Raw genomic sequence first — 14,644 nt, 5'->3', positions numbered from 1 at the left:
AGGAGTAGGCCATTCAGCCCTTCAAGCCTGCTCGTTCATTCAGCATGATCATGGCTGATCCTGTATCTCAACACCATTTTCCTGCACTTTCCCCAAGGCCTGTGATACCTTTCGTGTCTAAAAATCTATCTCTTTCATTCCTAAATATATTCAGTAATTTGACTCCATAACTTTCTGTGGTAGAGAATCCCATTGGTTCACCACCCTCTGAGTGAAGAAACATCTCCTCACCTCAGTCATGAGTGGTCTACCCCTTATCTTGAGACTGTGACCCCTTGTTCTAGCTCCCCCAGCCAGAGGAAATAACATCCCTGCACCCAGTGTCATGGTAGCACAGTGGTTAACACTGTTGCCTCTCAGCGCCAGAGACGCAGGTTCGATTCCCAGCTTCGTTCTCTGTCTGTGCGGAGTCTACATGTTCTACCTATGTCTGCGTGGGTTTCCTCCGGGTGCTCCGGTTTCCTCCCACAGTGCCATTGGGTAATTTGGACATTCCGAATTCTCCCTCCGTGTACCCGAACAGGCGCCGGAATGTGGTGACTAGAGGCTTTTCACAGTAACTTCATTGCCGTGTTAATGTAAGCCACTTGTGACATTAAAGATTATTATTATAGATTTCAATTAGATCCCCCCTCATTTTTCTAAATTCCAATGAATATAAGCCCAGTCAACCCAATCTCTCCTGCCATCCCAGGAATCAGTCCGGGGCATTCCTTCTATGGCAAGTATATGCTTTCTAAGATAAGGAGATCCAAACTGCACACAATGCACCAGCTGAGGTCTTATCAATACCCTGTACAATGCAGTAAGACATCCTCAAGTCCTCTGGCATTGGAAGCCAACATACAATTTGCCTTCCTATCCACTTATTGTACCTGCATGCTTTCTTTCCGTGACTGGTGTACTAGGATACTCAAGTTCCCTTGTATGTCAACATTTCTCAGTCTATCACCATTTAAATAATACTCTGCTATTCTGTTCCTCTGTTTGAAGTAGATAACTTCACATTTATCCACGTTAATTTATCCTGTATCCTGTCTGAGGCCTTAAAAAATAATAATCTTTATTAGTGTCACATGTAGGCTTACATTAAACCTACTTAATGCGGGAAGCAGCGTTTCACTTGCACCTCTTTCAATTTGGTCGATTGCATTCGCTGCTCCCAATGTGGTCTCTATATCGGACAGATCAAATGCAGACTGGGTGATTGCTTTGCTGACCACCTTCGGTCTTTGCGCATTCAGGACCCTGACCTTCCCGTTGCTTGCCATTTTAACACAATACCCTGCACCCATGCCCACATGTCTGTCCTTGGCATGTTGCAATGTTCCAGTGAAGCTCAAGTAAACTGGAGGAACAACATCTCATCTTCCGGTTAGGCACGCTACAGCCTTCCGGTCTCAACATTGAATTCAACAACTTCAGATGGTTAACTCTACCCCACCTCGACCCATTTGTTTTCATCCCATTTAATTTCAATTGTCTTTTACCATTTCTTTCTTTCTTGTCTTTCTTTCTACATATTTACCCCCCATCTTATAATAATAATAATCGCTTATTGTCACAAGTAGGCTTCAAATGAAGTTACTGTGAAAAGCCCCGAGTCGCCATATCCTGGCGCCTGTTCGGGGAGGCCGGTATGGGAATTGAATCCGCGCTGCTGCCTTGTTCTGCATTACACGCCAGCTATTTAGCCCACTGTGCTAAACCATCCCCTGATTATCCAGCCCCTGGTTATCTTATCCACCTTTCCTTACCCTTTCTCCTTTTTGCTCCCCCCTTCCCCTCCCTCGACATCTGTCACAGTTCATCCTCTGATATTAGTTTCTCTGCTGTTTGGCCTTTCACACCTTTTGTTCTCTCTGGGGACTGCCGTTAGCACTCTTTACCCTTGGTTTCTGTGGCTATTAGGACCCCATTTCCCTGGGTTTCTGTGGCTATGACTCATCTTTCACTCTCACTCCACAGTATAAATATCTCCCACTTTCTCTGTCTTTTAGCTTTGAGAAAGGGTCATCTGGACTCAAAGCTAGCTCTTTTCTCTCCCTACAGATGCTGCCAGACCTGCTGAAATTTTCCAGCATTTTCTCTTTGGCTTATATTAACAGTGCAATGAAGTTACTGTGAAAATCCCCTCATCGCCACACTCCGGCGCCTGTTCGGGTACACTGAGGGAGAATTCAGAATGTCCAATTCACCAAACAAGCACCCCTTTCGGGACTTGTGGGAGTAAACCGGAGCACTCGGAGGAAACCCACGCAGATGCGGGGACGACGTGCAGACTCCACAAAGACAGTAACCCAAGCCGGGAATCGAACCCGGGTCCCTCGCACTACAGTGCTAACCACTGTGCTGCCGTGAAAGTTATAGTAGTCCCAGAGGCTGCTCTCCCCTTTGAGAGAGAACTGACTGGTTGTGATTTAACCCGAGGGTCACCACACCTCAGCTGAGGGCAAGGCTGAGAAAGCAGGACCTTCAAGGATAACCTCAGCTGGTAGAGGAATTAAACCTGATCTGATGCTGTTGCTCTGCATTGCAAAGCAGCCGCTCAGCCAACTGAACTAATCACCCCCTGAAGCAAATACACTTATGTCGAAAAATACATATCTGGGCTAATATGATGAATTGTAAATTCTAAATTTTATTTGGAATGGTGATGGTATCAAATGTTGGTAGAAGATTTTTGTCAGTGACTTCTCAGATATTCTCCCACACTGGGAACACTTTGACTGCTGCCATGCAGTTTCAGTATAGGGGAGGAAAGCTTGAGAACTTTCCAAAGAGTATCCTACCAATATTACAACTATCAAATATGAAGTTTAAGATGCCTCTGAAATGTGCTTAATAAACGTAAAATAATCTTCTCATATGTGTTTTTGACAGTTCCCTTCTCTGTAATTATCTTATTTCCTTCGCTCTTCAGCAGTATCATTTTCACCCACAAATTACCACAACTGACAGCATTGTTAAAAAAACAATACAAGTTAACAGTCAATTTAGACAATTTTTCTTTCTTATTTTCAGGTAATGATCTATTCCTGGTTGCCGTTCATGAACTAGGCCATGCACTAGGCTTGGAACACTCCAATGATCCCAGTGCAATCATGGCCCCATTTTATCAATATATGGATACAGAAAACTTCCAGCTTCCTCAAGATGACTTACAAGGCATCCAGAAGATATATGGTGTGTAGCTGCATTTCATGGTATAGACTTTCAACTTGTCATTCAGGCATAAAACTGACGTTTCCCATTGATTTCAGTGAAAAGGATAATTCGATGAAAATGAGACTACGAATGAGAAACATATCAGTCATGATTGAATGGCGGAGCGGCCTCGATGGGCCAAATGATCTAATTCTGTTCCTATGTCTTATGGTCTTATAGATGGTCTTTATAACAGGTTATGTTCTTCAATTATAGTTTTATACTCAGATGGCAAGTTGGAAATCTAACCCAAATTTTAATATCTGAAAGTAAGTAGCTATTATTCTTGATTTAATAGGTGTCTGTCCACACTTTTAAATAGGTCCACCAGATAAGATTGCACATCCTACAAAACCCTTACCTACAGTACCACCACATCGTTTTAATCCACCATCCGATCCAAGAAAGCCTAGCAGACAACCAAGACCTCCTCGACCACCGACTAGGGATAAACCTTCCTTTCCAGGTGCCAAGCCCAACATCTGTGATGGAAATTTCAACACTCTGGCTATCTTACGGGGTGAAATGTTTGTTTTTAAGGTAAGAGTTGTTCAAATATTATTAATGTGTATATATGAGCTTGTGGCCCAGATTGTGACTGGCAGTTATGATGTGGTAGGCATCACAGAGACGTGGTTGCAGGTGGTTCAGGACTGGCATTTAAACATCCAGGGATTCACAACCTATCGAAAAGACAGGGAGGTGGGCAGAGGGGGCGGGGTTGCTTTGTTAATTAGGAATGAAATTAAATCAATAGCACTAAACGACATAGGGTCAGATGATGTGGAGTCTGTGTGGGTAGAGTTGAGGAACCACAAAGGCAAAAAAGCCATAATGGGAGTTATGTACAGACCTCCTAACAGTGGTCAGGACCAGGGGCACAAAATGCACCACGAAATAGAAAGTGCATGTCAGAAAGGCAAGGCCACAGTGATCATGGGGGACTTCAATATGCAGGTGGACTGGGTAAATAATGCTGCCAGTAGACCCAAGGAAAGGGAATCCATTGAATGTTTACAGGAGGGCTTTTTGGAACAGCTTGTGATGGAGCCCACGAGGGAACAGGCCATTCTGGACTTAGTGTTATGTAATGAGCCAGACTTGATTAAAGATCTTAAAGTAAGGGAACACTTAGGAGGCAGTGATCATAATATGGTAGAATTCAATCTCCAATTTGAAAGAAAGAAGGTAGAATCAGATGTAAAGGTGTTACAATTAAATAAAGGTAACTACAGGGGCATGAGGGAGGAACTGACGAAAATCGACTGGGAGCAGAGCCTAGTGGGAAAGACAGTAGAACAGCAATGGCAGGAGTTTCTGGGAGTAATTGAGGACACAGTACAGAGGTTCATCCCAAAGAAAAGAAAGGTTATCAGAGGGGGGAATTAGGCAGCCATGGCTGACAAAGGAAGTTAGGGAATGCATCAAAGCAAAAGAGAAAGCCTATAATGTGGCAAAGAGTAGTGGGAAGTCAGAAGATTGGGAAGGCTACAAAAACAAACAGAGGATAACAAAGAGAGAAATAAGGAAAGAGAGGATCAAATATGAAGGTAGGCTAGCCAGTAACATTAGGAATGATCGTAAAAGTTTCTTTAAATATATTAAAAACAAACGGGAGGCAAAAGTAGACATTGGGCCGCTTCAAAATGACGCTGGTAATCTAGTGATGGGAGACATGGAAATAGCTGAGGAACTAAATAAGTACTTTGCGTCAGTCTTCACAGTAGAAGACATGAGTAATATCCCAATAATTCAGGAGAGTCAGGGGGCAGAGTTGAATATGGTAGCCATCACAAAGGAGAAAGTGCTAGAGAAACTAAGAGGTTTAAAAATTGATAAAACCAGATGGGCTACATCCTAGAGTTCTAAGATTGATAAAACCAGATGGGCTACATCCTAGAGTTCTAAAGGAGATAGCTGAAGAAATAGTGGAGGCGTTAGTTATGATCTTTCAAAAGTCACTGGAGTCTGGGAAAGTCCCAGAGGATTGGAAAATCGCTGTTGTAACCCCCCTGTTCAAGAAGGGAACAAGGAAAAAGATGGAAAATTATAGGTCAATTAGCCTAACCTCGGTTGTTGGCAAGATTCTAGAATCCATTGTTAAGGATGAGATTTCTAAATTCTTGGAAGTGCAGGGTGGGATTAGGACAAGTCAGCATGGATTTAGTAAGGGGAGGTCGTGCCTGACAAACCTGTTAGAGTTCTTTGAAGAGATAACAAATAGGTTAGACCAAGGAGAGCCAATGGATGTTATCTATCTTGACTTCCAAAAGGCCTTTGATAAGGTGCCTCACGGGAGACTGCTGAGTAAAATAAGGGCCCATGGTATTCAAGGCAAGGTACTAACATGGATTGACGATTGGCTGTCAGGCAGAAGGCAGAGAGTTGGGATAAAAGGTTCTTTTTCGGAATGGCAACTGGTGACGAGTGGTGTCCCGCAGGGTTCAGTGTTGGGGCCACAGCTGTTCTCTTTATATATTAACGATCTAGATGACGGGACTGGGGGCATTCTGGCTAAGTTTGCCAATGATACAAAGATAGGTGGAGGGGCAGGTAGTATGGAGGAGGTGGGGAGGCTGCAGAAAGATTTAGACAGTTTAGGGGCGTGTTCCAAGAAATGGCTGATGAAATTTAACGTGGGCAAGTACGAGGTCTTGCACTTTGGAAAAAAGAATAGAGGCATGGACTATTTTCTAAACGGTGACAAAATTCATAATGCTGAAGTGCAAAGGGACTTGGGAGTCCTAGTCCAGGATTCTCTAAAGGTAAACTTGCAGGTTGAGTCCGTAATTAAGAAAGCAAATGCAATGTTGTCATTTATCTCAAGAGGCTTGGAATATAAAAGCAGGGATGTACTTCTGAAGCTTTATAAAGCATTAGTTAGGCCCCTTTTAGAATACTGTGAGCAATTTTGGGCCCCACACCTCAGGAAGGACATACTGGCACTGGAGCGGGTCCAGCGGAGATTCACACGGATGATCCCAGGAATGGTAGGCCTAACATACGATGAACGTCTGAGGATCCTGGGATTATATTCATTGGAGTTTAGGAGGCTGAGGGGAGATCTAATAGAAACTTACAAGATAATGAACGGCTTAGGTAGGGTGGACATAGGGAAGTTGTTTCCATTAGCAGGGGAGACTAGGACCCGGGGCACAGCCTTAGAATAAAAGAGAGTCACTTTAGAACAGAGATGAGGAGAAATTTCTTCAGCCAGAGAGTGGTGGGTCTGTGGAATTCATTGCCACAGAGGGCGGTGGAGGCCGGGACGTTGAGTGTCTTTAAGAAGTTGATAAATTCTTGATTTCTCGAGGAATTAAGGGCTATGGAGCGAGAGCGGGTAAATGGAGTTGAAATCAGCCATGATTGAATGGTGGAGTGGACTCGATGGGTCGAATGGCCTTACGTCCGCTCCTATGTCTTATGGTCTTATATCTAAGTTTAGACTAGAGCAACAGATTTTCCACAGTGATCAAAATGTAAATGTCACCACAATCCCAGAGGGCCAAAGGCTGTTCTCCCCTTTGAGGAACTGAGGGTTATCACACATCAGACAAGGTTGAGAAGGCAGGGCCTTTATGAATAACATCAGCCGGTACGGGAATTGAACCCACACTGTTGGCGTCCCTCTCCACCATGAACCAGTCATCCAGCCAACTGAGCTAACTGATAGATTCAACAGAAGGGCAGCTTCTTTTGATCCTATTGCAGCTATCGACCTCAGGCCATTACATGTAGTGGAAAGTCAATTTGCAACATCAAGTTACACTGCCAACTTTGCCTTCTACTGAGACTATTGGCAAAGGAGCTTTGCACTTCAATGCATGGAGAGCATTTTACTCACTTGCTGGTTAATTTTCAATATTAAAGAGAGAGTGGTTGGAAGAAGGAGGAGAACTAAATGGTGTAGCCAAAACTGGGACCAGGATCATCTGAGCATATTGGGAGATTGATGTGGCCTTCTTTGACACTGTTCATTTATTACTCAAATAAATCTCCTTTCAGAGAGAAAAGATTGTGTAATTTTTTTCTTGTTACTTTGGAGTGAGTTTTAAAAAGTTGCATTCAATATACTTTTCTTCTTCCACACAATCTTGTTCTTTTTTAGTCTAGAGAGATTTCTAAGTTGGAAACTAATACCATCTGAAAATCATATAAGAAACATTGGCCAGAACTTTCTGGCTGTTCGTACCAGCAGGATCTTTGGGCTAAACGACACCAGGGTTCATCTGCCAATTTGGATATGATACAAAGTCTCCGCGACTGCACAAACATCCAGGCCTATGATACTCAGCACTCAATATACAGGCAGCTGTTATTATTAAAATTATAAGTCCACTTTCGTAATTTAAGAAGTGTTAATTTTCCTTCACATCGTATTGTAGTTCTGACGTTGTTTAATGACCACCCTGAAAGGAAGAGAATGAGAGCACAACTTTTAAATGTTTAATCTAAAATTTGTTTTCACTCAAGTAGCTCCACACACTTCTGTCCAATATAAAGCTGAATTTTCACATCAAAAGCAGCAGGAGTGCATATTTTATAGATTGATAGTTTATTGCTGGACAGTACATTGTTACAGCAAATCATTACAATTGGGGCCAGATGGCTGGGAGAAAGATACATTTCATAATTAACTATTTTATTATACATCATTTTGCTCATTTAATTATTCTCACTTCATACAATATGTTTCCAACTGTGCTGAAGTGGGGCTCAGCAGTCTGTTGAAAGTACAGGCCCTGTTGTATTGAATTCTGTAAATGCAACCTCTTTACTGAGGCATCAATGTTTTCAGGGACATGTATAAATACATGGAAGACTGACTGAATTAGCTTTCTGTAAAAGAACAAGTGGGATACACATCGTCAGCCTGTCCAGGAATAATTTGTTGTGCTATTCATTTTTCTTCAGCTCTTTATAATTTACTGAATAAATAACAAAGTTATCCTGCAGGATTGGAACTAGGCTCTGCTACATTCTGTTAACTGGGTCAATCAGTTAGCAGAGCTTATTTTGAGAAGATGTTGTGTACATAGGATTGTTAGATAAACCTGAATTGGTCTTGAGATTACTTAAGTCCTTAGTCCAGAACACTTTCCAGAATTTTGTCGTGGCTTTGTTGTGTTTAATCAAGAGGTTGTAATGAACAATTAACTTTGGCAAGTTGGATGAGTACTGAAAAATCAAAATTTATCTTGTTTGGGTTCATGATTGACTTTAGACCTCAACTGTACTGAATGTGGATGAATAATTCTTGTAGTCCAGTCAGAGACCAGGGGAGAAACGAGTATGGGAGAAACCCATAAATTAAGGGTGTATTTTAACCCTGCCTGCCAGACCTGAACAACTGTAAGTTTACAATATGGTTGGAATGTGTGGTTTACATCGCGTTGCATCATGTTCCTGACATGTTCATGTCCTCCACCACCTCAACGGACCGGACAGGCAGGGGAGGTCACCCACACCAGGCAGGCAGGGGCTTAACCAACATACAAGAGTCATTGGTGTCCCATTGCCAATTTAATTAAAAATCTTGGTAAGTCTTTATAGACCTAACAATGAGGTTCTGCACAGCAGTCAGAGGAGACCAGAGTAAGTGCGAATATACTTTTCTGAGGAAGCCCGCCAGACAAAATGGCTTTCACAGAGCATGTAATGCTCTGAGCAGCACGGTAGCATAGTGGTTAGCACAGTTGCTTCACAGCTCCAGGGTCCCAGGTTCAATTCCCGGTTTGGATCACTGTCTGTGTGCAGTCTGCGCATTCTCCCTGATCCGCGTGGGTTTCCTCCGGGTGCTCTGGTTTCCTCCCACAGTCCAAAGATGTGCAGGTTAGGTGGATTAGCCATGATAAATTGTCTTTAGTGTCCAAAAAAGGTTAGCTGGGATTACTGGGTTACGGGGATAGGGTGGAGGTATGGGCTTGGGTAGGGTGCTCTTTCCAAGAGCCGGTGCAGACTCGATGGGCCGAATGGCCTCCTTCTGCACTGTAAATTCTATGAAATGATTGCTAGGTAAGACAGTAAATGAGTAATGCAAGACCTTCAAAGAGGAGATGGTTTGGATACACATTCAATGGGGGGGGAAAGAAAAGGCATCTAAAAGGTAAACTCCCTAGATGAGATTAAAATGAAATAAATTCAGTAAAAAAACAAACTGATTTTTTAAAAAGAGAGAGAAGAAATGAAAAAGGAAATAAACAGAGAAAAGAGAGTGAATTAGAATAGATTAGGGGCAACATAAAAGCAAAACAAAAGTACTTTATAAAATATACAAAAGGGTAGTAAATGAAATGTTAGGGCTTATTGGGATCAAAAAAGAGATTTTCTTGTGCAGGCAGATAGCATAGCTGAAGTAATGAATGGGTACATTGCATCGGTCTCCAATAAAGAAAAAGAGTCTGTAAATTTTACAGTAAAGGAGGAAGTAATGGAGTCATTGGGTAAAATAAAAATAGTATATGGAGGTACTTATAAGGTGATAGCATGCAAAGTAGAAAACCATCTGGCCTGGATGAGATGCATCCTGGGTTACTGAGGGAAGTAAGGATGGAAAGTGCAATGCTCCCGCCACAATTTATCAATCACCTTCGATATGCAAGTAATGCCAGAGGATTGGAGGACGGCAAATGTTACACCCCTATTCAAAATGGAGGGTGTGATGGACCTGGCAGCTATAGGCCAGGTAGCCTAACATTTGTCATGGAGAAACTAACAATCCAGTACAAAATTAATTAACACTTGGAAAAACACTGGGTTAATAAATGAAACGCAGCACAAAGCTGTGAAAGGCAAACTGAGTTTGGCTAATTTAATTTAATTGATTTTTTTAACGAAGTAATAGGGGAGAGGTGATGAGGTTAGTATGGGTAATGTTGTGTCAAGGTGCTTGACAAAGTACCACATAATAGACTTATTAGCAAAATCCAAGCCAGTGAGGTTAAAACAACAGTTGCTGCATGGATGCATGATTGGCTTAAGGACAGAAAGCAGAGAGCAGTTGGTGAATGGTATTTTTCAGACAAGAGGGAAGTGCTGTCCCCAAGGTATTGGTGTTGGAATTACTGTTCTTTTTGATATATATTCTTGATATAGACTTCAATATAATGGGCATAATTTCAGAGTTTGTAGATGACACAAAACCCAAAAATGTACTTAACAGTGAGGAGGGGGGGGGGGGGGGGATAGTATGGATTGGTGAAATGGGCCGGCACATGCAAATGAAATGTACTAATTGTCATGGAAATGTCACTTTAAGAAATGTTTGTCTTCTCAAGTGGCTGCAGTGATGTCATTGTGTGGGTGGAGCTGGGCTCTGGCTCTGCTTTTTACTTTTGTTTTGAGCTGTTTGTGGCTCTGAGTTTTACTTTTGATTTTCAGTTGGCGAGCTGAATTCATACCAAGAGGGTGTATTTTGGTCTCTCTCTCTCTGCATGCTAAAGAATGTCTCCGGATCACTAAGTAATACCTGTTTCTGTAACGAATGCAAACCTACTGATTTTGTAGGAAAAAAGGGTGTTTGGCTTATGGATGTTGTTAAGAAATTACTAAGGGTTACCTATAGAGTACTGTATCTTTGGGGGGGGGGGGGGGGTGGTATTTGTGTCGGTAGTTGATAAGATGTTTAATGTGTGTTTATAAAATGTTAACTGGATTCATAAAATAAACATTATTTTGTTTTAAAATACTTTAGATCTCTGTTGCATAACACCTGGAAAGTATGCCCTTGTGCTCCTCATAACCAAAATCTATTAAAAGTTGTGGGTCAGGTGAACTCCATGATATACTATGGTGTTCTCTAAACCCTGGCCCATAATACAGTGAGATGTGCAATGTATTGCATTTTGGAGGTGGGAGGAATATATATGGTACAATTTTAAAGGGAGTACAGAAAAAGAGAGATCTGAATGGTATGTACACTGAAGGTACTGGAAAAAGTTGAGAAGGCTGTTAGAGAGATTGACATCATTCTAAAAGCAAGGATATTAACCTAAATATAAGGAAAAGATAATTATGCGGTAAGTTATTATCTGGAATGGAATGTACAGTCTGAAAAGGTGGTGGAAGCAAATTCAATAAAACATTTCCAAAGGGAATTGGATGAATCCCAGAACCTCAGAATTGTTGCAGCGCAGAAGATCATTTGGTCCATCGTGTCTGCACTGGCTCTCCAAACAAGCACTGTGTTTTAGTGCCATTCACCTGCTTTTCCCCATACCCCTGCACATTGTTTCTATTCAAGTAATCATTTAATACCCTCTTGAACCTGCCTCCACCACGCTTCCTGGCCGTGCATTCCAGACCCAAACCACTCATTGTGTGAAAAAGTTTTTTCTCACATCACATTTACTTCTTTGCAAAGCACTTCAAATCAGTGCCCTCTTATCCTTGATCCTTTTACGAGGGGGAGCAATTTCTCTCTATCTACTCTGTCCAGCCCCCTCGTGATTTTGAACATCTCCATCAAATCTCTTTTCAGCCTCCTCCCCGCCAAGGAGAACAGTCACAACCTCTCCAATCTATCCCCATAACTGAAATTTCTCATCCCAGGAACCATTCTTGTGAACCTCACCTGAACTCCCTTTAATGCGTTCACATCCTTCCTATAGTGTGGCGCCCAGAAGTGTACACAATATACCAGCTGAGGTCTAATGAAGGGGGAGAATTTCCAGATGTATGAAGAATGGGTAAGGAGGTGGAGTTAATTGGCATCAGCACAGATACAATGGACTGAATGGCCTCCTTCTGTACTGTATCATTCTATAATGATATTTTTTGCCCCTCAGGAGATGCACTTTAATGAATTCATTGTGTGAGAAGTGCCTCAAAATGTCCTTGAAAGGTTGGATAAGGTGCCATATAAATATAAATGTTTCGAACAGGAAAGTCTTGTGTTTCCCCAGTTATCAGGCAACCGTCATCACCATTATATATCACCTCTTGCTATTATATTATGTGCCAGTTTTTTTGCTTAAACATCGTGTAGAATTCAAGCTGCTTTTCAAACCAATTCTTAATGAGTAATTTTCTAGGTTTGCAGTGCCGGGAACATATAGTAATTTAAATGAATGCATGGAAATGTTGTGCAGTGCATGCCTGAGTTTCTGGTATGTGCTCCTGGCAGTTAAGACTGCCCACCTAGAGAGGCAGAATAATTATCTCTTTAGTCTTTATTGATAATAAGAGCTCCTTGGCTCAGTCATTAGTTGCTGACTCACACACTGCCTCAGTTACCACAGTGGTGGTTGTGAGCAAATACACAAGCATAGATCATTGATCACCGTACTATAGATGGCTTTAGACATGTACATGTACAAGGCCCAATTTCTGGGACTAACAATCGTTGTGTTAGGCCTAAATTTCAGAAGTTCCTAACAGCCCCTAAAACTAGCAGTGTTAATCCTTATGTATGTTAGAATTCTGGCTCCTGTTTCAGATCCACTGAGCGAAATTAGGGCCAGGATTCTCCCGGAATTGGCGGGCCGGCTCGTACCGGAGCCAAGAGCGGCGTGAACCACTCCGGCGTCGGGCCGCCCGGAAGTTGCGGAATCCTCCGCACTTCCAGGTGCAAGGCGCCGGCGCTGGAGGGGTTGGTGCCGTGCCAACCGGCGCTGAAGGGACTCTGCCAGCCGGCGCGAGTTGGCGCATGCACAGGACTGCCAGCGTGCTCTGGCGCATGCGCAGAATCGCCGGCGTGTTTCCTGCGCATGCGCAGCGGGTTTCTTCTCTGCGCCGGCCATGGCGGAGCCCGACAGAAGCCGTTGCGGAGGGAAAGAGTGCCCCCACGGCACAGGCCCGGCTGCAGATCGGTGGGCCCCGATCGCGGGCGAGGCCACCGTGGGGGTCCCCCCGGGCCGGATCCCCCCACGCCCACCCGAGGACTCCGCTAGACGGCCAACAAGCCAGTTCCCGCCGGGATGGACCGTGTCCATTTCACACCGACGGGACTGGCCAGGCCCATCGGGGCCCGGAGAGTTGCCGGGGGCGTCGCTGCCAACAGCCCCCAACCAGCGGGCCCGATCCCAGCCCCCGACCGAAAACCTGCGCCGGAGCATTCGGCACCCGGCGTCGGAGTGGCGGGATTCACGCCGCCCCCCCCCCCCCCCAGCGATTCTCCGACCCGGCGGGGGATCGAAGAATCCCGCCCTAGGTGTCAATGAGCATGCAAAGGATTCATCAGCAGCTGGTGTGGCCGCAGAAGCAGCAGGACCGATGAAAGGAAAGTTATTTTTTGTCAACATTTCTTAAAAATTTGCCTGTGGAGGGAGAACTTGATGATCAACCATGATCGTAAAGAATGGCGGAGCAGGCTCAAAGGGCCGAATGGCTGACTCCTTCTATTTTCTTTGATTCTATGAGAACAGGAGGAATACCTTAAATTCACAAGTGAAACACAACCAAAGTGCATTCTTGTTGACACCACCTAAATCCACCTGTATTTCTGGTCATTTACACAGCCTGAGCTACGAAACAAATAATAAAAACTCAATTTTGGCATCCAAGCATCCTTGATTAAACAACCTCCCACACTAATTCTTTCCTGGTTTAACAGATGACATTTCACACTAGTTACTGTTTGCAACAATGCCCTGTGGTGTCCAAATGGGTCATAAATGGTCAATTCCTCAAATTACACAGCAGACTTTGTTCTTAAATCATCCGTAAATCTATTTTATTAAGGTGTTGAGGGTAGACCTGACAGTGGAGGTGCTGACCTTCAGGTGGAACAACTATTCACAGCAGTCTCTAAAAAATGAGCTGAAGCCAAAATAATCTGTTGTTCGATTTTCACTGCGTATTCCTGTGGCACATTCGGTTTTGCTGTGAAGCCAGCTGAACAAAACCCATTATTTAAATTTTTTTAATATATATTAATTTAGTGTACCCAATTCATTTTTTCCAATTAAGGGGCAATTTAGCGTGACCAATCCACCTTCCCTGCACATCTTTGGGTTGTGGGGGTGAAACCCACGCAAACATGGGTGTCATGATATTCAAACACACACATCATGATAGACACACCAACAGACAAATCAGCACACACAACACGACAACCAATCATAGACAAGGACAGAGACAGTATAAGAGAAGAAACACGATACCTGGTGGCCAGTAGATCTGGAGACCAGGACAAGGACAGGACCTGATTAACATCACACACAGGGAGTCACCACGTGCAGAGTATCAAGACAGAACTGTAAATAACAAGTTGAAATAAAACAGCGTTGTACCAAATACAACCGTGTTGGCTCATCTGTACATCAGAACACCCAACACTACAATGGGGAGAATATGCAAACTCCACATGGACAGTGACCCAGAGCCAATGCTAACCACTGCACCACCATGCTGCCCCACAAACCCATTATTAATGTTCAGCACTGAATGGTGGCATTCAGCATGGATGGATGCATTTGTTTATTGTCACGTGTACCGA

The 14,644-nt window shown here is 43.4% G+C and overlaps 1 protein-coding gene across 4 annotated transcripts in view; it reads left to right on the top strand.

The window, feature by feature from the left end:
* LOC140385628 (matrix metalloproteinase-16-like) overlaps positions 1 to 14,644 on the top strand; it is a 374,928-nt gene that overhangs the window by 248,743 nt on the left and 111,541 nt on the right. For all 4 annotated transcript variants that reach the window (XM_072467962.1, XM_072467961.1, XM_072467964.1 and 1 more), the window contains 2 exons: positions 3,025 to 3,186; positions 3,530 to 3,747. In XM_072467962.1, the coding sequence (XP_072324063.1) occupies positions 3,025 to 3,186; positions 3,530 to 3,747 (380 nt within the window). The remainder of the gene's footprint in view (positions 1 to 3,024; positions 3,187 to 3,529; positions 3,748 to 14,644) is intronic.

Source organism: Scyliorhinus torazame, chromosome 11, assembly GCF_047496885.1.
Source record: "Scyliorhinus torazame isolate Kashiwa2021f chromosome 11, sScyTor2.1, whole genome shotgun sequence".
Taxonomy (NCBI): domain Eukaryota; kingdom Metazoa; phylum Chordata; class Chondrichthyes; order Carcharhiniformes; family Scyliorhinidae; genus Scyliorhinus; species Scyliorhinus torazame.
Note: the sequence above shows the minus strand (reverse complement) of the source record. Positions and strands in the feature narration are given on the sequence as shown.